This window comes from Eumetopias jubatus, unplaced genomic scaffold, assembly GCF_037043125.1.
Source record: "Eumetopias jubatus isolate StellerSeaLion01/CBP00866 unplaced genomic scaffold, mEumJub1_p1.0 scaffold_4, whole genome shotgun sequence".
Taxonomy (NCBI): Eukaryota; Metazoa; Chordata; class Mammalia; order Carnivora; family Otariidae; genus Eumetopias; species Eumetopias jubatus.
The window spans coordinates 141703269-141725520 of record NW_028274810.1 but is presented as its reverse complement, the minus strand read 5'-3'; the positions used below and the strand labels follow the sequence as shown (position 1 = coordinate 141725520).

Genomic DNA, 22252 nt, shown 5'->3' with positions numbered 1-22252 from the left:
CACTCGAAGAAAATCACACACAAAAAGCACATGAGAAGATGCAGAGGAAGGAGCAAACAATTGTTTTCCTACACTTTCGAGGACACGGAAAGGGAAATGTAAGAAAAACAGTAAAGCTTACTAAGCATTTACCTGTGACATTTGACAGTGGTATTTCTGCTTCCCAGAACAGCCTTTGTCCGGTGGTCTGTCCCCTCAGTTTCAGCTGCTGTGACACCTTGTATTCTATCTAGCACTTTATTAAACTCCTGGTGAAAAGCCTGGACAAAAGAGGGCAATTTCTCCCTAACTTTGGCCTTCTAGACCGTGGTACTTGATTGCCAATGAGAGGGTGGCCTGGCATATTCTTGGGAAGCAGAGAAGAGACTCTTATATTGAGGGATTACTTAATCTTGGAAGGGTTGAATTTCCACTTTCTTGTGCTCTCTACCGTAACCCCGACACTCCTCCATAATTCTATTTCTGATAAAAGAATAAGAGAACCTGGAAGAAGTGAATCATGAGCTATAAGCTGTCCTGGGGACCTCAGGATCCATCCCCTTCCTTACACATTGCGGTGAAGACTCTGAGACCTGGAGTAACTTGATTCAAGTTTTCTTTTGATTCTTTCCAGGACACCATGCTACACATCATGAAAATGCATTGAATTAAATTCCTAGCTTCCATTAGGTGGAGAGCAGGTAGTAGAGGGACTTATTAAATGTCAGGCACCATGCTAAGGGTTTTATGTACATTCTCTCACATAATCCTCATATCAAGTCTATGAATTATTATTATTCTAATTTTTCAGATTCATAAACTAAAGGTTGGAGAGTTTAAGTCACAGAATAGTGAATGGCTGAGCCAGGATTCAAACCCAAATATGCAAAGGCCATTTATTCAAACTGCTATGCTACACTATGTTGTCTATGTAAAATATAACTTATTGCCAAGACATGGGGAGTAATTAGAGACCCCAGGAGACAGTGAGATCCCAGGAAACATCCAGTGCGGGAATCATCCCTTAAGAGTAATAATAATGGTGATAGCTACCAGTAACCGAGTTCCTGCTAAAGGCCAGGCCCTTTGTTTTCGTTATTTAATTGAATTATTACAACCACTCTGTGAGGTAGGGATAATTACATACCCATTTTTCAGATGAGGAAACTGAGAATTGAAGAAATTAAATAACTTCCCAAGTCACAGAGTTGGAAAGTGGTAAAATGAGACTGATAGGTAAATCTAAGTAATTTGAAATGTCCTGCTCTTACTCATTTTAAGATGAGTGCCTGGCCACAGAATCTATTTAATAGCTGCCGAATACATGAATAAATGAATGGGAAAAAAATGAATGAATCGGGACTGCAATGGAATATGTACCTGTTATGTAATGCCCAAGTAGGCCTTGGTAAGAATCTCTTAAAAACAAATGAGTAACAAATATATAATGCTTTGTTTTGCTCCGAAAGGTAGAACTGGGACAAATCCGTGGAAATTGCAGACTTCCTGTGGCTTCCTGCACAGGAATCTGGCTTCAACATGTTCATTGCCTGGATGACCTTCAATCCTATGATTCAAAGATTCTATGAGAATCAGTGTCTTTATAGAGGCCTAATAATGAAGAACCTTCCAACATAGAGCTGCCCTGTGAAACAGTGATCTGATTATATAATAATATATTTGAACTGATTTAACAGGTATAGAAGCCATGAGAGAGAACTGAAGACACTTACCCAGGGTACGGAGTTAGTAAATGTCTAGTACAGGTATCTAACCCAAGAAGTCTAAAGTTACAGCCCTTTCGACTAACCATCCTACACTGCCTCTTGCTATCCAATGTAAAGGGGAAGATTGTCAGCAGGGACTATACTTAACCTTCACAAAACCTGGTGGTTGTAAGTAGCCCCCCGACACCTTTCACCAGGCTCTCTCCAGAGCACCAGATGTCACCAAATACCTCATTCATTTTCCAGGCTTCTCCCACCTCAAAGTCGTTTTTCTTACTTCCTGTTTCTAAGGAATTTCACTGTTACATTTGAAGCTTAGAACCGTGATCAGGAGAAATGTTTAAAAAGGCTCATTACCAAAAGTATGGGAGCAATTAGAAAAAAACACTCCTTTCCCAAAAGAGAATCAATTTTCCATTGTGAGAGTTTCCATCCTACCCAGAAATAGAAGTGTGCATAAATTAGGTTTAGAAAAATGTATGAGATGGGCTTATGCAAAAGGCTTCAGCAGGGAATCAAATGCTAAATAAAATGATAAAAGCAGATCTGATAGTCATGCCTAATGTCCTAGACGTGTCCAGTTTTTTTCTTCCCTGATATAGTTTCTCTGCAGCTCATGATAGTTACAAAATGTCTCAAATGACTATTTTTGTTGTTGTTGCTGAGTACAATGGACTGCCAACACTTCAATCGTAGTTAAACTAGTCCAGCAGGAAAAAAGCCAAGGAATGTCTCCTTTCCAACGTTTTCTGCAGTGTGGTAGTGTATAGCTCTCTGCTATAAGATTTCTGAAATGAGAATTCCAGTCGCCAGACTGGATGAAACATGACCAAGACATATACACTTTTCTAGAAGTTTCCTCTACCTTATTTAATTTCTCCCTCAGACCAGGCAGTATTACTCATTTCCCTACTAGTATTTTTTTTTTCTGACACCTCTTGGGGCCCTGGTACAACACCCCCTCCCCCCGCATTCCACAGATACACACAGTAGGACTTTGTCATTCTTGACTTGATGTGGGACAGTGGGAATCCTCTACTACCCCTCACCTCCAACCCACTGCTAGGGACTTGACTGCTGCCTCTAGGCAGAGTAGTATAAATACTTGTCTATCTGCTTATAGACCTTCTTTTTATTTCACCCATTTGTCTAACTAATTATTTTAGAGCATTCCTATAATCTCATCTCCTTCTTGCCTGTAGTTTTTTTAAGACCCAGATAGGAACCCCTCATTTCTCCCACCTCTTGAAATTAACCATCGGGCTCTCAAACCCAAGATGCCAGTCTTGTTCAGGGAAGTTTTCATGGAATGCTTCCTTTTTCTTTTTTAATGAACTTTATATTTCAGAACAGTTTTAGGTTCACAGCAAAATTGAGTGGGAAGTACAGAGAGCTCTCACATCCCCCTGGTATACCCCTGGTCCTCACAAGCACACAGTCTCCCCCACTGTCAGCAACCCATACCAGAGTGGTGCATTTGTTACAACTGTTGAACCTACATTGACACACCATTATCAATCAGAGTCTAACTTTTTTAAAAAAGATTTTATTTCTTTATTTGAGAGAGAGAAAGAGAGAGCCGGCATGAGCAGGGGGGAGGGGCAGAGGGCATGGGAGAAGCAGACTTCCCGCCAAGCAGGGAGCCCTACAGGATTCAATCCCAAGACTCTGAGATCATGACCTGAGCCAAAGGCAGGTATGCTTAACTGACTGAGCTACCCAGGCGCCCCACCCAGAGTCCATACTTTATGTTAGGGTTCGCTCTTGGTATTGTATATTCCATGGGTTTTGACGGATGTAAAATGGCTTGTGTCCACAGTTATAGTATCATACAGAATGGTTTCACTGCTCTACAAATCCTCTGTGCTCTCCCTATTCATCCCACTTCCCCTTCAATCCCTGGCAACCACTGATCTTTTTTACTGTCTCCATAGTTTTGCCTTTTCCTAAGTATCATATAGTTGGACTCATCCTATAATTCTTCACTTTTTTCAAATTGGCTTCTTTAGTTAGTAATATGTTTTCAAGGTTTCTTCATGTCTTTTTATGGCTTGATAGCTCATTTCTTTTTAAGTGCTGAATAATAAATATTCCATTGTCTGGATGTACCATAGTTTATTTATTCATTGACCTACTGTCTCAGTCAGCTTATGGTGCTACAACAAAATACCATAGATTGTGGGTGACTTAAGCAACAAACATTTATCCCTCACAGCTCTGGAGGCTGAGAAGTCTAAAATCAAGGTGTCAGCAGATCTGGTTCTTTGTGCTTTATGAGGGCTTGCCTCTTGGCTTGCAGATGCCCACCTTCTGGCTATGTCCTCACATGATGGAAAAAGAAAGCTTTGGTGTCTCTTCCTCTTACAAGCATACTAATCCCATTATGGGGACTCTATCCTCATACCTCATCAAAACTCAGTTACCTCCACCTCTTTCCTGCAGTGTCATGTTACTACTGAAATTTTTATTTCCCAGTAATACTGGAGGTAGTAATTAGAAGGTGTATTATTTCTGGCCAACCATAGTGGATACAACTACAGCAAAAAGGTTAATGGCTAGGCTAGAGACGCTATAGCAATTAGCTTTTAGAGCAGGGAGCAACAGGCCATGCACTTCAAGTGAAAGTTTTCAATAAAGGCTATCGTCTACTTGTGTTCATAGACTCCCCCAAATTAAGTCAATAAGCCATCACATTCGCACGTGTCACTTGGAGGGACTGCAGCCTTGAGCAGAGCTTTCAAGGGTAAGGCAAACAAGAGTTTGGGAGGGAACTTCAAGAGGGAAGGAGCCCCTGGAGCCCAAGCTCCTTTCTTCCTCTGTCACCTTCTTTGCTCCCGCTCACTCAGCTTCCTCCAGCTGGGGTCCCCCTACTGCTGTTTGCTCCCTCCACTCCTAAGGCCTGGGCATCAGGTCAGCGATTACAAGCAGGTCTACCCACATGACCTGTGCGGGCTCCAGGCAAGAGTACAAAGGAGGACACCGTACCATATGTCTATATACTTAAAAGCCATAAATCAAGCTAACAGACTGTTAAATAAAATATGTTCTGCCTCCCTACCTTTATCATAAAATTTAAAAAAATTTAATGTATAAAGGTATATTTTAATGAGCATAGGCAAATTACCAAGTTCAAGAAATGTAATTATTATTGTGTGCATCTGCTTAGCCTGGTGACAGGCTGGAGATGTTTGGATAAGTAATAAAATAAAAACTTGGCACAATTTACAAGTGATATGTTTACTCCATAAACTTTATTTTCTTCTCTTCATTTTAGCAAAATCACTTAATTTTGTTATTATAATCATGATTTTCATATAATCAGTGTTCTATTAACAACAACGTTAAATTACATAACTTTCCTGAATTGTTATAGCTCTTGGAATGTTTGAACTTAATTTTAATTCAGAGAAACTCTGTTCTGCTAAGGCAGTAGCAACTGAAATGTTGAGCCATTTTTTAAAGCAATACTTATTTTAGAAAATGAAGGATTGGAGTTTCTGGTCTGGCATGTAAATAACTGAGAAGCTATCACTCCATCTGAACAAGTGAAAAGCTGAATAAACTGAAGATCAATAACTTTTCTTAGATCTCTCAGAGAATTGAGATCATAAGGCCACTGCTGTTCCTCAAATTGGAGAGACAGACACAGAGAATCACAACCTATCAGAGCAGAAACCTTCCAGGGGAACGAGTAGGGGATAGGAAAACTTGAATTCTAATTGATGATTTGCTGGAGACTCAGTGTAGACATGTCTGAGTGTTAAAAACCCCACGGGGACCCAGTCTTCAGGGAACCCCCAAACTTGTGGGTTTGTGCATCTGCAACCCCCGAAGCTCTACCAGGTTCTGACAGTGACTAGTGGAGAAAAGTCCCCTCATGTTTCTGGCAGGGGAAGGAGCAAAGAAACCATATTAAAATATGCCTGAGCATTCTGTTCTTCTTAATAAGGGCTGACTTCCAGGGAAATTATTTTGTCAAAGCCTAACCTATTGGGATTTTATCAGAGCCTGAGTTGGGGGAAGAAAAATACCGGACCCCTCTCAGCCCACTCCGGTGATATTGTCCCATCTGAGAAGAGTATAAACTGATAAACACTTGTAAAGTTCACAAGCTCCCTAAAAGACAGCCCTGATCATAGGTCTATAGAATGCTCCCCCACCCCCCACCCCCCACCCCCCACTCCCCACTTTATTTTTTTTTAAGATTTTATTTATTTATTTGACAGAGTAGGAGAGAGAGCTAGAGAGGGAACACAAGCAGGGGGAGCAGCAGAGGGAGAGGAGAAACAGACTCCCCACTGAGCAGGGAGCCCAACGCAGGACTCGATCCCAGGACCCTGGGATCATGACCTGAGCCAAAGGCAGATGCTTAACTGACTGAGCCACCCAGGCACCACCCCCCATCCCTATGTTAATACCACATCACTAAAGCCTCATTTACTGCAGTTCTTTTTCCTACTACATCATGTCTGGCTTTCAACAAAAAGTTACAGGGCATACTTACAATGCAAAAAGACTCAATCTGAAGAAATAGAGCACGCCCCAGAACTAGACTCAGATATGCAGAAATGTTGGAATTATCAGACCAGGAATTTAAAATAACTATGATTAATATGCTAAGGGATCTAAAGGAAAAAGTAGACAGCATGCAAAAACAGATGGGTAATATAAGCAGATACATGCATACCTCAGAGATACTATGGTTTGGTTCCAGACCACTGCAATAAAGCAAATATTGCAATAAAGCAAGTCAAATGAATGTTTTGGTTTCCTGGTGCATATAACAGTTATGTTTACACTATGCTGTAGTCTAGTAAGTGTGCAACAGCATTATGTCTAAAGAAACAATGTACGTACCTTAATTAAAAAATGCTGACCATGGTCTGAACTTTGAGTCATAATCACTGATCACAGATCACCATAACAGATATAATAGTAGTGAAAAAGTTTGACATAATTTGAGAATTACCAAAATCTGGCACAGAGACATGAAGTGAGCAAATGCTGTCACAAAAATGGTACCAGTAGACATGTTCAACACAGGGACAGGTGCTGGGGTGTGGGGCGAGTCACCCTGCCCAGTGCTGGAAGCCTGGGCGGGGCGTGTGTGTTGGAGGGTGCAGTTACTTGTGATTCAGGGCCCACAGTCTTCCTCCCCCAGACATTCTGTCACCCTCCTGGCCCAGCTTTGTTCATTAGGAACAGGATAGAGAGTCCAGAAATACACCCATATAGACTTGACAAAGGACTGAAGACAATACACGGAGCAAAGAGAATCTTTTCAACCAACAGTGCTGGAACAACTGGACATTCACATGAGAAACAATGAATCTGGTCACAAATCTTACACAAAATCTTCACAAAAATAAACTCAAAACGGATCATAGACCTAAATATAAAACACAGAACTATAAAACTCCTAGAAGATAACATAGGAGAAAGTCTGGAATTCGTTAGGTTTGTTGATGACTTTTTCTGTACAACACCAAAGGCATGATCCATGAAAGAAATAATTGGTTAGCTGGACTTCATTAAAATTAAACACTTCTGCTCTGCAAAAGACAGTGTCAAGAGAATTAGAAGATAAGCCACAGACTGGGAGAAAATATTTGCAAAAGATATATCTGATAAAGGATTGTTCTCCAAAATATACAAAGGACTCTTAAAACCCAACCAGAAGAAAGCAAACAACCCATTAAAAAATAGGCCAAAGACCTTAACAGAAACCTCATCAAAGAAGATACACAGTGGGTGGCTCAGTCTCTTAAGCGTCTGCCTTCGGCTCAGGTCATGATCCCAGGGTCCTGGGATCGAGTCCTGCATCGGGCTCCCTGCTCAGCGGGGAGTCCGGTTCTGCCCCTGCTTGTCTTCTCTCTTGCTGTGTCTCTCTCTGTCGAATAAATAAATAAAATCTTTAAAAAAAACAAAAAGAAGAAGATACACAGACTGTAAATAGTGCATGAAAAGATGTTCACATCATATGTCATCAGAGAAGTGCAAGTTAAAACAACAATGGGATTCCACTCTGCTCCTATTAGAATAGCAAAAATCTGGAACACTGACAACACCAAATGCTGTTGAGGATGTGGAGCAAGAGGAACTCTCAAACTTTGCTAGTGGTAAGGCAAAATGGTACAGCCAATTTGGAAGACAGTTTGGCTGTTTCTTATATAACGAAACATGCTCTTACCTTATGATCCAGAAATTGGGCTCCTTAGTATTTGCCCCAAAGAGTTGAAAATCTAACATCAATACAAAACCTGCACACGGATGTTTATAGCAGTTTTAGTCACAATTGCCAAAACCAAGACCTCCTTCCAGAGGTGAATAGATAAATAAATGATGGTACATCCAGACAATGTAATTTTATTCACCACTAATGAGAAATGAGCTGTCCAGCCATGAGAAGACGCTGAAGAATATTACTAAGTGAAAAGAGGCCAATCTGAAAAGGCTACATATACAATTCCAACTATATGACATTCTAGAAAAGACAAAACTATGGAAAGAGGAAAAAGATCCCTGGTCGTTGGGTCTTAGGAAGAAAGGAGGGATGAATAATAGGTGAAACATCTGAGATGTTGTGTGACATGGTTGGTACTAAAAACCAGGTTGACTTCTAAAGTAGTCCAACTTTCTATTAGGCTTTTGCCTCAATAAAACTGTGGGACCTGCCAGGGCTGGAATCCCATTGCCACCTGCCCTCAGGTTGGTGGCCGGACTCCCGGAATTAACAAAAGGGATTTTTTTTTTTTTTTTTTTTTTAGGATAGTTACCGAGGAAGTTACCCACTTTCCAACTAAGGACACCTGGACGATTGACTTTACAGAGCAAGTCTGCCCCCTTTTAAGAACTCTTGTGTGTCCTGAGATACGAAACGCAGGGGGTTCTCTTAAAGGAAGTTTTGTTTAGGGGATGACCAAGAGCTTCAAGAAAACCCTTCTAGGCCGAACCCCTCTGGACCGGGATAGCGAGCCGCGCGGCCCAGTCGTGTGCTGCGGGTACCAGAACAGACGGCAAGGTGGAGGGGACCTGCCGGCCGCACAGCGGGACCCGCAGCCCGACCCCGGTCACTGGGGCGCCGCCCGGGCCGCAGCGCAGGCGGGGCCGGGCGGAGGGCCAGGTCCGCCGCCGTCGCCGCCGCCGCCGCCGCGAGCCCAGACCTGCCCGCCCGACCTGGCGGCGCAGTCTCGCGGGATCGCTCGGCCCTCGCTCCCCGGGCCGCTCGGGAGGCAGCTGGAGTTCCGGACGCTTCCCGGAGCCGCCGTCTCAGGTCGCGGTGGGCGGACGGCCGACTGGACGAGGACTGGAGGGAGGTGAGGCTCCTCGGGCCGGTTGCGCGCGCGGCCGCGGCCCGGCGGGTCCCGGGGCGAGCGGGCGGGCCTCGCGGGCGGGCGGCGGGCCGGGAGCCACAGGTGTGCGGCCGGCGGCGGCGGCACAGGCCGCGCAGGCCAGGGTTTCCGCAGAAGTTGGGGCCAGCTCCCGAAGGACGAGGCCGGGGCCCCCCGCCGCCCAGCCGGGCCGGGACGCTACTGCCCGGCTGTAGGCCCCGGGGCAGGTGGGGCGAGTTACCGTGCCAGGTGCTGGAAGCCTGGCACCGGGCGGGGGCGGGGGTGTTGGGGTGCGGGGTGCGGTTCGTCGCGACTCAGGGCCCACAGCCTTTCGTCCCCCAGACGTCCGTCACCCTCCCGGTCCAGCTTTGTTCCTTTTCCCTTTCGATGGGGTCACTCCTCGCCCCAGCCCGTGAGAGCTAATTTCGCTCCTCCGGGAGGAATCCTAGACGTCTGCGCCTAGTTGGCCCTTTGAAAAGCAGGAAAGTCTCAACGTCTCTCTCCCAGAGACTGCCACAGAAACTGGCTCTTTGGAGCCCTTAAAGAGTTGAGGAACTCATTAGGTCTTAAGGAATTGCCCTGGGACTCAAGTTTTCTCGTGCGTAATCAGATATCCAACAGGGGCCCTCAGATTTTACAATTCTATTAATGCTTTTTAACTTATTCCCAAACCCAGTATGACTTTTTTTTTCCTCCACCGCACTCATCCTCTGTCCCCCTTTTACCATCTGTTTCAGACAGCACAAACGTTCTATCATCAGTTCCCTAGAGATGAGACTTCCTCAGCAAATTCTGTATTCTGTGCCAAAGCAGGTGGAAGAGTATCTCGAAAGGACGGAATTTTCCGTCCTTTTTCCAGTGTTAGTTACCCAGGGTGAAAATCTTAACTCTGCACTTTGATGTCCGCGTTTGAGTTTATGACAAATGTTGCAGATGCCCTCTCTTGGTTGTTTTTACAGTAATTGACCCAGAACTCATTTCAGGAAAAGAGCTTCCTTCAAAATGGCAAAATAATGAAAGAGGAATTTGAACATTTTATTTTTGGATGGAAATCTGAGGATGAAAATTCGAGCGATTAATCCCAGCCATGTGGTAAAACCAGGAATTTGAAGAAAATGGAAATGTTGACATTTTTGTGGACATGTGTTTTTCTCCCCTTCATAAGAGGGCACAGTCTTTTCACCTGTGAACCAATTACTGTTCCCAGATGTATGAAAATGGCCTACAACATGACATTTTTCCCTAATTTGATGAGGCATTATGACCAGAGTACAGCTGCTGTGAAAATGGAGGTGAGTATTTCTTCACACATTTATAGAGAAATAGTTTATGTTCTGCTCTGGAATAAACTATAAATGTGACTTTTTTTTTTTTTTAAACACAGTAAGGGATTCCTTTAAGTTGTGCACAACTTCATATTTTGAATACATCCTTTTGAAAATTAATTTCCCCTATTAGGTTTTGTGTGGTTTTGTGGCCCTTGTTAGTGGATTTGCTTAAGGTAGGGTTCATTTTATATGAGACATAGTGATGATTTTGAAATATCTTGCAGCTAGCAAATATTTTGCTTCCCTGAATCAATTATGGTAGTTCCTCTGGAAATGTGAATTCTGAATTTTTCCTAATTCATTGAACATATATCCTACGTTGCTTGGACTAAAAGTGCTTGAACTATATCCCTATATTTTCATAAGTAGTTATAATGTTCACCTGGCACAGGTTTTCTGAAATAAATCCATTACTGGAAGATTTGGGGGCTGTAGTGTTTCGCTAAAAAGTGACTTTTTTTTAAGCGTGGCACTTAAGTACTGTTTGTAAGATACCTGTTAAAAGAAACCACATGTCTGGGGAGGAGCAGAGTGACACTAAAGATTGCCTTAGGTACCTCAGTTACCTGCCTCCGGTTTAGAGATATGCAGATTGCTAGGGATGTGTGGGAAGAGTTACCTGTAGAGACGGGAACCTGCCCTCCTGTACAGATCTGTTAGGTTGATAAGTCTGACTCATGAAGGAAAGAAGACAAAAATTTTTGTAGTTTTTCTCCAGAAGAAATGTCCAGGGGTGGTAAAGGCTTTTCCCCCTCAGAATGTTGCTAAGAGATGAAACTCCTACAATTTTAATGTAGACACTAATTTAAAAAGTGATTAGATTTGATTTTGTGCATTCAAAAGTCTTCCACTGTTGTTTAGTTGAATAGTTTTTCGACTACCTCATTTGTAGATTCAGGTCTAAAATAGCAGAACTTTGGGAGGGATGGGTTGGCTGGGCGATGGACTTTTTTTTTTTAAAAGATTTTATTTATTTGAGAGAGAGAGAGAGCACAAGAGTGGGGAGGCTCAGAGGGAGAAGCAAATTCCCCACTAAGCAGGGATCCTGTTGCGGGACTCGATCCAGGGACCCCAGGATCATGACCTGAGCCGAAGGCAGTTGCTTAACCAACTGAGCCACCCAGGCGCCCCATGCAAATTTCATTTCAAAAAATTTCTATAAAAATTAAACTGGGAATTTTGGTACTTTTTTTTTTTTAATCTCTATTCAGACTTACCTCTCTTTCTCTTTCTCATCTGTGCCATGAATACCAAGTCTCCTCTCAACAGTTTTTACGTGGCTCTCAACAGTTTTCACCAGTTGCTCCTCTCTGGTGATGTCAAAGTGATTTTATTTAAAACGAAAACCCAGGGGCGCCCGGGTAGCTCACATGGTTGAGGGTCTGCCTTCGGCTCAGGTCATGATCCTGGGGTCCAGGGATCGAGCCCCGCATCGGGCTCCCTGCTCAGTGGGGAGTCTGCTTCTCCCTCTCCTTCTCCTGCTCCCCCTGCTTGTGCTTTCTCTCGCTTTCTCTGTCAAATAAATAAGTAAAGTGTTAAAAAAAAAAAAATCCACACAGTCCACTTTGGGGGTAACATTCTTCACCATTTCCCTAGAGCTAGAAGAATAGACCTGACTCTAGAGTGGCACCCCAGGCTCTTCATATGGGGGATCTTGCCTTCCTGTCCAGCTTCCCCACTTGTCCCTTTAGACGTTACACACTCTGCTTCAGACAAACTGACCTCTTTGTAGAACTCACACCCATATTACTCTCAGTTCTGTACCTTTGTACACATTGTATGCATTGCTTCCCAGGCTTTCTGCCTACCATTCACCTGCTCCGTTTCTGCAGGTCTCAGTTAAAGCAGTAACTGTGCTCAGTGAGGCTTTCTTTCACCTTTCTCCCAAGCATATGTGATCTGCTCACTTTCTATACTCTGATAGTACTAAAAATATACAATGGTTCTTACACTTATTATGCTGTATTGCAGTTATTTATGTGGTTCTCATTAGATTGCAAGTGTGTTGAGAGTAAGGATGGTGTTTATTCATTTTTTTCCCAATGCCTAGTACAATGCCTCAGAGCCCTGTAGATGCACAGTAAAAGCTAAATAAAGAAAAGGTGGTGTTTCCTGTTCTAATAAATCAGCAAAGAGAATTTTACCTCCAAATCTTTACTTTCCCCCTCTATCGTCTGCAGTATTCAAGTGAAAGAAACTCTGATATTTTTAGGTGGTTTGCATATCACCCACTTTGGATCTACCTGAGCCTAGTTCTTATGAAGCGTATTAGTTGACATCCTCTATATTCTTTCCCATATTTGCATGATACATGTTTCTTAGAACTTTTTTAAAGAATCTTATTTTGGGGGCACCTGGGTGGCTCATTCTATTAAGCATCCAACTCTTGGTTTCAGCTCAGGTCATGATCTCAGGGTCCTAGAATCTAGCCCCACGCAGGGCTCCCTGCTCAGCAGGGAGTCTACTTGTGTCCCTCTCTCTGTCAGAGACAGAGACCCTCTGTCAGAGGGTCAGCCTCCTCCTGCTCACATGTGCTCTCTCTCTCTCTCTCAAAAAAAAAAAAAATCTTTTAAAAAAAAGATTTTTGGGGCGCCTGGGTGGCTCAGTCGTTAAGCATCTGCCTTTGGCTCAGGTCATGATCCCAGCGTCCTGGGATTGAGCCCCCGCATTGAGCTCCCTGCTCAGCGGGGAGTCTGCTTCTCCCTCTCCCACTCCCCCTGCTTGTGTTCCCTCTCTCGCTGTGTCTCTTTCTGTCAAATAAATAAATAAAATCTTTAAAAAATATATTTTTCTCTTTAACCATTTATATTTATATGGAGTGAAAGAATTCACCTTTTGATTGGCTCATTGTATTATAAACCACATGTCTCAGTTTTTTTTCAAACATTGTACTATAGTCTAGTCAAATACTAAATCATAACTGCACATAGCCTGGCTTTTACAAAAACAACAAAAAAAAGTGCTTTATAACTTCTCTAAAGAACAGATTGTATTTTACACTTCCAACCCGCTGCCTTCCGCTCCTGCTGGTCCCTGTTGTGTTCACTATGAATTAATATTAGGATGAGGGGCTGAAGAATTATCAGCTGATTACAACAATCAGTTGTGCTTTCTTGGCTACCAAGAATTCCATATGTCAACAGATCTATCTCCTCTTCTACACCTTAGTTTTCATTTTGTATGAGGGCTATCCTGTTTTATAGTCCTAGAATTTATAGCATCTGTTTTCCTTGCTCATCCGTGATTACAGGAGATGGTTTAGAACAGTGGTTCTCAAAGTCCAGTTCATAGACCAGCAGCTTGTGAACTTGTCAGAAATGCACGTTCATGGACCACCCCCCCGCCCCGCCATCCCAACCTAATGAATCATCTGTCAAGCTAGAGCCCAGGAGGCTGTGTTTTAACAAGCTAAGTGCAAACTTTGTGTAAAGGACCAAATAATAAATATTTTTGGCTTTGCAAACCAGACAGGTTCTGTCACAGCTATTCAACTCTGCAATTGTAGCAAAACAACCATAAACAATATGTAAACAAATGAGTGTGGATGTGTTTTCAGTAAAAGTTTATTTACAAAAACAGGCAGTGGGTCATTTTTTGGCCCACGGGCTGTAGTTTGCTGGACATGGTTTAAGGTATTTGAATGTGTTCTTAAGGATTATACACACAGAGTATGTAATAAGTAAACATTATTGTTCATTCTTGTTAATATGTTACCTGAGCTATATGTTATTTACTTTCCACATAAATTTTTCTAAGGCCAAATTTATCACAGACCACTGACTGGGATATTCTGGCTCTTCGGTTTTGTTTCAGAGATTGCTTGAAATGAGGGACTTTAGTTTTTTATGTATTTGAAGCTGAAGTAATTTGTATTTCAAAGAGTTAATTTACAATTCTGAACAACAACTTGGCTTGGTAATGAAAAGGATGTTGTACAGCCTAACTCTCCCAAGTAGAAAAACAAATGGCTGCTGGTTTTCCATTGTGTTCCTTTTTGTTTCGTATCTAGAGCATTGTTTCCCAAATTGTGAGGTTGATGTCCCTTGAGAGACTGATTTCATCCAGAAAGAGCTGAGACTGATCTAGGGAAAATGGAAACAGGAATATTGTATTTTTCTTTTTGAATTGCCTTCATGGAGGTCTAGGCAAAAGCAAAGTCATGTATTGTGTTTGGAACAGCATGTGGTCCTTCCACTTTTGAACATTCTAAAGGGAGGTAAGACAAAAAAAACCCTTTCCTTTCCACCTGTTAATATGCACCACTAAAATGTCTCTCTATCCAATTAAAAACAGAGGAATGGAGAAAAACTGTATAAACAAACTTCTAAGGAAAAAAACCTATTTCTGCTAGGCAGTGATTTTTAAATATTTTCACTTTCCTGCTTTTAGAAGAGTCTAGTGGGCCCCTTCATTTCCTCCTTATTCTCTACTCTTATATCTCCATATAGAAGGAAAGAAAATATTTAGTGTGACTAACTTTTGTTTTTCAGGAAAGACTTTCTGAATATAGCTGTAACTATTCTGAAAGTAAGTTGTTGAGTCTTTCAAAATGAAACAGATATTGAAATGTGTTCCAAGTCAGTGTGTGTATAGTGGCTGCCTTTGTATTTTTAAATGTAGAACTCACAAACTTAACTTCCTTTGTGATACTGTGTTATAGTAGTGATGTAGGAAAGTTGTTAGGGTTCAGAGCCAAGGAAGAATTCTTGAGCCGTCTTGGATGGTAAAAGGTTGTTTTGTTAAAGCATGGGGACAGGAGTGTAGAAAGAGCTGCACTGGGGTCATGAGGAATGGCCCATTTTACACTTTCAGGTTGGGAGGGGGTTAGGGATACCTAAGCCTCCCAGGTTATTTTGGAAACAAGGATCCTGAGGGGGGCTAGCTATTGTTAGGAAAAGGTCATTTATTACTGTTTGGTAAAAACTCAGTCATGAGACTCTTCAGATATATTTCAGCAGGTCATATGCTTGGAGGATGATTGCCAACATGTATGTGGCGGGGGGGGGGGGGGGGCGGGTAGAGAAAAGGAAATTTCCAAAGAAATTTTTATGTTAAAGTAGACTTACAGGATCCTGGGGGTCGGGCTAAGATTTAGCCTTTTGCACTTAGCAAAGTATTAACATCAAGGCAGGAGTTCCTAGAGGAATGTCACTCTGCCTGTTTCAAGGACTTGTCAGTGGACTGTAAGTAGTAAGGAAATTTAATTTTTCTTTTACCTTTGTTTCCCACATCAGTAGTAAGAAAGTACCATGACTATTTCTGCATCTGCAGAATCAGAATTAGACGTGTATGTGAACAAAGACCAGTACTTCTCCTGGGAGACTGAGCTGATAGGCACAAGGTCCCTACAGGACCATTCCTTGATATTCCACAGTCTAGGACATTACTAGTTATGCCTTCAGGAAAGCCTGTCCACAAAGAGACGTGGTTCTCTCAGACCGTGAGAAGACTGTTGTGTTGTGGTTATTTCCTTTCCTTGAGAATGTGACATGTAGATAATGAAGCCTTATGACTCTGGTTTGTATATTTATCATGTATTCATTCATTAATATTTGTTGAATGTGTACCTGAAAGTGTAGTTTCCCTGGAATTAGAGTTTTTCCAAGTTACAAGTTTTAATTTAAAAAGTTGACTCTTTACTAGACAGATTCTTTTGTAGTATCAACCAGTTATTGTGTATATTTGTCTAATTTCCAAAATGAACAGTCTTTTGGAGAAATAATTTAAGATTTATAATGCTGCCTGCTAAGAACTAGTTTAAAAATAACAAGTATTCCATTGTGGAAATAATGCAGATTCCTGCTTTTTCTTCTCTTGTATTCCAGGCTCTGGTCTGTATTATTTAAAGAAGCTCACTTGCCTGATATTGGTCACATTCATGAAAATAAGTGACAAAGTTTGCATCACTTTCTTGTATCGTTGTTGTTAATCTTATGGAATTTACTTGAGATCTCTGTAGCCACTTTAACGGTATTTACTATCTGAGGTGTAAACATATAAGGACCCCTTTAGGTGTGCCTGGGTGGCTCAGTCGGTGAAACGTCTGCCTTCAGCTCAGATCATGATCCCGGGGTCCTGGGATCGAGCCCCACGTCGGGCTCCCTGCTCAGTGGTGAGCCTGCTTCTCCCTCTCCACCGCTTGTGCTCTCTCGTGCATATGCGCTCTCTCTCTCAAATAAATAAAATCTTTTTAAAAAATAAATAAAGATCCCTTTAGATCTTAAGTGACTCTGTTGTCTAGCTAAGGCCTATCACTTTTTTTTCCTCAATTATTTTTTAGACTTATTCACTTCCCCCCAATTTTCATTACCATCACTAGAAGTTGACTGTTTTGGTGCTTTTTTAAAATAAGGAATAAAGCTTTTAGCACTTTCTGAGAGTTACTGTGTATGTCCCCATAAGTAGAAAGCACAGATCCCAAGCTGAGAATCAGATATTTTGTGGCACTCGGTCTCGGTCAGTAGTAAAGTGCTTGCTTCCTTGCTTCAGCAAAGTGACAAATGCTTATACATGCTCTTTTAGTTTAGTAGTGAGGGAGTCAGGGCATAGCTAGGGTACTGGCACAGGACCACTCTGCTCAGGGGTAGCTTTATATATTTTTTAAAAAATCAAAATATCTTTCTTCTTTTGATCGCTCTCTAGAAAATTCTAACCCAAACTTTCTCCTGAGGATCTTACAGGGTCACTAACTCCAGGCTTACATTATGATTCCTTCCGTTGTCAAGTCATGGCATGGGAAGCTAGCTGGTGTGTTTTAAGGAAAAAGATGGTAGTATGGCAGAAGCAGGCACTCTGAGAGGGTACACAGTTCGCTCGTGCTGCTTTCCCATGTCTTTAATATCTGCTAGGGCACTTGAAGATGGAATGCTGTTGGGTATACCTGATGTCATGAGTTGGTGAGTTAACTGAGATAGTACTCAGTTCATGAGAGGTAGCTTCCGGTGGTTATGTGTAGATGTCCCATAGTTGTATCTAGTCTCTACCAGGAACTATTAGCAAAACCAAGGTGGAAGGTCCTTTTGTTTATTTAAGGTTAATCTCCTCATCGGAATATATCTATGGCAGCTTTATGTCCTAAATATGGTGGGCCATTGCGATGTCCTGTGAAGCAACAATATGGTTAGAGTCTCTGACGATGAAATTGAGGCACAGAGATGAAGAGCTGATGTTACTCTAAGGTGGTGCTTCTCAAACTTTGGTGTGCATGAGACCCCTCTGAAGGGCCTGTTAAAACACAGATCACTGCCCTTACCTGGAGAATTCCTGAATCTGTAGGCTGGGGTGGGATGGGGAGTTTGCACTGCTAACAAGTTCCCTTGCGATGCTGCTTACTCAGGGACTGCTCTGAGAACCACTGCACTAAGGCAAGTGGGGAAAGATGTGTTGTTGTCCTTCTAGATGAAAGTAAATGGCTTTTGGAAGCAGAAAGCATTGGCCAGATTAGCACGGGCCTGCATATGAGGTGCTAAGACGGTACTGATTTGCTCCCATAGAGAGCACATCTGGAAAAGCATCTTAGCCATTAGATTAAGGTTGCTTGAGACAATCTATTAATAACATATTTGGTTGTGCTGGAGAGTTAAAGTGGACAGGTGCTAAGAATTACACCCCTAAATATGTTTTCAGTGGTCTTACTAGTCTCTGAAAGTGCCCCCCACCCCGGCTTGTAGTATTGCTTTTGATTTTCTACCATGGTAGAGGGAGATTTCTAGTGGTTTTCATTTGGCTGCTTCTACCATAATAATGTTTATCCAGGAAGCTGTATGGTGATTTTGCTGTTGCTAAATACAGCTATTTGAAGTATGTATGCATGGACTTGGGAAATTACAGTGGGTTGTGTTTGGGGTCCCACCAAACCCCTGTCATGAGCCCATTTATCATCTGACCTCCAGAAGTCCAGTTTCTGAAACTAGCACATTGAATCGAGAATGAATACACCCGTATCAGTGTATTTTAGCCCTGTCTAAAATTCTGTTCTTTCCTCCTTAATCCAGCACACTCAGAAACCAATATAGTGAACATTGTCTTACAAGTAATGTATAGTCCTCTTTTCCAGATTTGATTTTGACTTGACCCTCCTAGGGCATGCTGCGGTAGAAACTCTGCTTATAGGTTGAGACGTTGAAGAGTGGTTTGGATGTGGTATGAGGCTATTTCTTTTCTTCTGACATAGCACATCTTTCAGATGAGGAGCACCTGCCCCAACAGACAAGGGATGAGAGTCTGCTCCGAGGTCTTCAGGTTCAGAGAGCTCTGTGTGAGTACTCTAAACCTTGTCTTGTACCCCCACTTCAGATCTGGGGGCCCCACTGCTTCCAGATCACAATATCTCTCCATTCTTAGGGGAAAGAGAAGAAGATTTACCAAAATATAATTTGGCAACCTGCGGGATCAGACTGTGCATTTGGTTTTCAACTTCTTAAACCTTGAATCCTTTTAATCTTTGTATTTTATTCCACTCCTTGAACCAAGAATTGAGGGATGCCAGTTTGTCACTCTTTTCCTAAGCTAAACAGTGCCCCTAGAAGCTCACACCTCAGCCCACAGTGCTTGAACACCTCATGCTTTCCATACGATCTTTGGCTTCTCTGGCAGTAGCCACTCAGCCTTACCTTTACTGGGCACATCATCCTAAGATATTCGGGGAATTTAAGTGATTACAAGGAAAATGCAATTAGCTGGTTTTCTACTATATACCATGGGCTGCCAGATTTGCATCTCCGAGTGCTGGCAGAGTGTTCACTGCTCTTGGCCCCAGTTAGGCCAGAACACCAGTTCTAGGATTCCTCCTGTCTCACCGAGGTCACCTCCAACCCATTCTTTATATAATTGCTGTACCAGTCAGTCTTCTTGGCTGCAAACAATAGAAACCAACTTTGACTAAATTAAGCAGAAAATGGACGGATATTGGATAGCTTCTTGAATCGCTGGGGAGACTGGAGAACCAGGTTCAGAATAGAGAGGGGAGCAAAGGGAACCAGGACACAGCTAAGATCATGCCATAGGATCAGTCTGTCGCCAGTGCCAAGGCCATGGGACACTTTAATTAGACCATTGTCCCTGGATACTTATTTTGACACTGCGGGCCTTATCAATGCCTTAAATAATCTGAGTGGATCTGTTCTTTTGCACAGCCTTTTCCCCAAGAATCACAATCCTTGGAGCACCCAAATGGCCACGCTTAGATTACGTGCCTATGTGTTTATTGTCAGGTTGCACCCCTGCACCTGTCCTTAAGCTTCTGTAGCATCTCACCTACTTTGGGATTCCCAAAATAGGGTTGCTGGGCAGATGGAAATGATAAGCGTTCACTCCAGAGCTCAGCGCAAGACAGGATTACCTATCAAGGAGGAAATTTCATTGTAGTTCCTGTAGTTGTTTTGAAATTTATGTCCAGCTCTGCTACTCAAGTCTTTGTTACCTTCCTTGTAAACTTTGAGTCATAAAATGTCCTTAGAGATTATCTGGCAATTCATCACTCTCATTTTACTGACGGATGGTCTGAGACTCCAACACAGAAAATGATCTGCCAAAGGTGGCACGAGTAGTTAGTTAATGGCACGGCTAGAGCCGGAATTAGAATGCTGGCATTTTTTCTGACAAAGGATTATATAAAATACTTTGCATATTTTGGTCCTTATTGTCTATTTATCATAGTTTGACTCTGGTTATATTTGAGAATGGAGGCATCAGTTGCCTTCTTAATTGCCCACTTCTTCCTCATCCCTGCTAGTGCTAGTAGTAACTACCACAGGATTTCTGCCAGGGGCTAACCATTTCCTTAAAGGAGGCTATGTTTAATTTCTCTGAATGTTAAAACTATAATCAACTAGACTATTTTATTTTTTAAAGATTTTATTTATTTGTCAGAGAGAGAGAGTGCGAGCTCAAGCCGGGGGAGCTGCCAGCAGAGGGAGAAGCAGGCTCCCTGCCAAGCAAGGAGCCCAATGTGGACTCCATCCCAAGACTGTGGGATCATGGCCTGAGCCGAAGGCAGACGCCTAACCAACTGAGCCACCCAGGCGTCCCAGCTGGACTATTTTAGTTACTATTGAATAGTAGAATCTCAAAAGCATTGATACTTTATGTTGTGGTGGGTTACTGGATGAGTTTCTGAGCTGCCTTTGAGAATGAAATTTGAAAAGGAGAAATTCACAAGTGACACCATGAAGGTTACTTACTGAGAGACTTGAAGGAAGTATGTTACTAGGGGCGGGGAAGAAAGGGAGCCGACTGATCAGACTAGGAACTTTGAATCTTTGCTAAATTCACATATTTACATAGCACTTGTCCTGCTAAATAGAAATACTAGTTTAATAATATGATGGAATTCAGAGTATAAGATTATGGACATAAGAAATGTCACAATGAGCCAAGTTAGTAGTTTTTCCATCTCAGGGCTTGGTTTCTGAGAAACACAGTACATTTGGTGGAAAACCATAAGTGATTCCTATCAAGTTTTTTAGTTCAAATGATTGGGGAAATATGCTTGTTCTATTTGTTCTGTTTTCACCCAATTGGGATGAGTTCAATAACAGGCTGACTACCCATTATTTGAAGTGCTCTTGTTCTATAATTATTTGTTTTAAAAAACCACCTGCATCAGGAGGTACATGTGTCATCTGAAATGTAATAAACAGAGTTTGAGGTGTTATACTCTTTGATTATGTGTACTCTGAACATTTATTTTTCAAACTGAAGACTTTTGTTTCATGTAGAAGTTTACCAGCCCCCTTTGGATATCTGTTTTCCCCTTCATCCTTATTGGCCTTCTTGCCCATCTTGTGGTTTGGGGACGGGTAGTTTTCAGGGAGAGTTGGGTGGTAGTGTAGTGTCACAGTTAAAGAGGACATACTCTGGAGTCGTGTGGACACACGTTCACATCCTGGTTGCCACTTACTACTTAGGACACTCAATGAAAGTTGCTCGTGGAGGCTCGGTGTCCTCATCTGCAGGGTGAAGGTAAGAACATCTCTCACAGAGGATTGTTGTAAAAGAATTGGCACATGAAAAACCACAGTGCCTAGTTAATGGCAAGTGCAACTCTGATTTATTATCAGTACCTCTAGTGTTGGTAAAAGGAGCATTAAGCAGGAGTAAGGGCACTGAGATTCTAATTCAGGTTAGATTTGGGGACTTCAGTAACAACTTCAAGAAGCAGTTGGATTCTGTTTTCTCACTTTTAACCTGAAGGTCTGGATTAGGTCAGTGGTTTTCAGACTGTGATCTTTGGAAACGCTTTGAGGTCCCTGGCAGGGGAGGGAAGCAGTGAGAGGTCTCTCCGGGGGAGGGCTTCCTTTTCAGCCGGAACAGCTGTGCTTTTATTTATTTAATATATCGGGCTTCTTTGTAATCTCTTATTTAAAGAAAATCTTCTTTGGCAAAATGCACACACACACATTTAGAAAATAATAGATTAAAAGTCCACTCAAGTCCCTTCCAAATCTAAAATTCTTCATGTCTGTTAGTTTGCAGCAGAACTTGAAAGTGGTCCACGCTGGAGGTGACCTGAAGACATGTTTTATTTGTCCTGTACGGTATTTTAAATGTTTATATTAAAGTGCCAAAATTTAAAATTTGGAGATTTTACATAAAAATCTAGATTCTGTTTCCTTCTGAAAGATTGATATCTCTGACAAGTCTGTGCCCCCATGGCAGCCGCCCCCAGCTGCTCCTGCTCTCTTCTACCCTCTGAATTCACCTGCCTGGCCTCTGAAGGTATTTGAGGGTTCAACATCTGATTTATTGTCTGCTCATTGCATGAACCCCAACATTGTTGGATTAACCTGTGCTGGCATTCTAGAAGAATTAAGCAAAGGATGGGACTTGCTATATTTGCCCTGTAAGGAAATGATTTTAACATAGCAAAAGGACATGTGTCACTTTC

The 22252-nt window shown here is 42.2% G+C and overlaps 1 protein-coding gene across 2 annotated transcripts in view; it reads left to right on the top strand.

The window, feature by feature from the left end:
* Positions 1–4212: 4212 nt before the first annotated feature.
* Positions 4213–22252, top strand: part of FZD6 (frizzled class receptor 6) — a 40281-nt gene continuing 22241 nt past the window's right edge. Inside the window, exons 1-2 of one of the 2 annotated variants that reach the window (XM_028112374.2) lie at positions 4213–4228; positions 10181–10329. In XM_028112374.2, coding sequence (XP_027968175.1) covers positions 10249–10329 — 81 coding nt within the window. In that variant the 5' untranslated portion in view covers positions 4213–4228; positions 10181–10248. Of the gene's footprint in view, positions 4229–10152; positions 10330–22252 lie in introns of those variants that run through there. The other variant, XM_028112365.2, reaches the window with a different exon arrangement.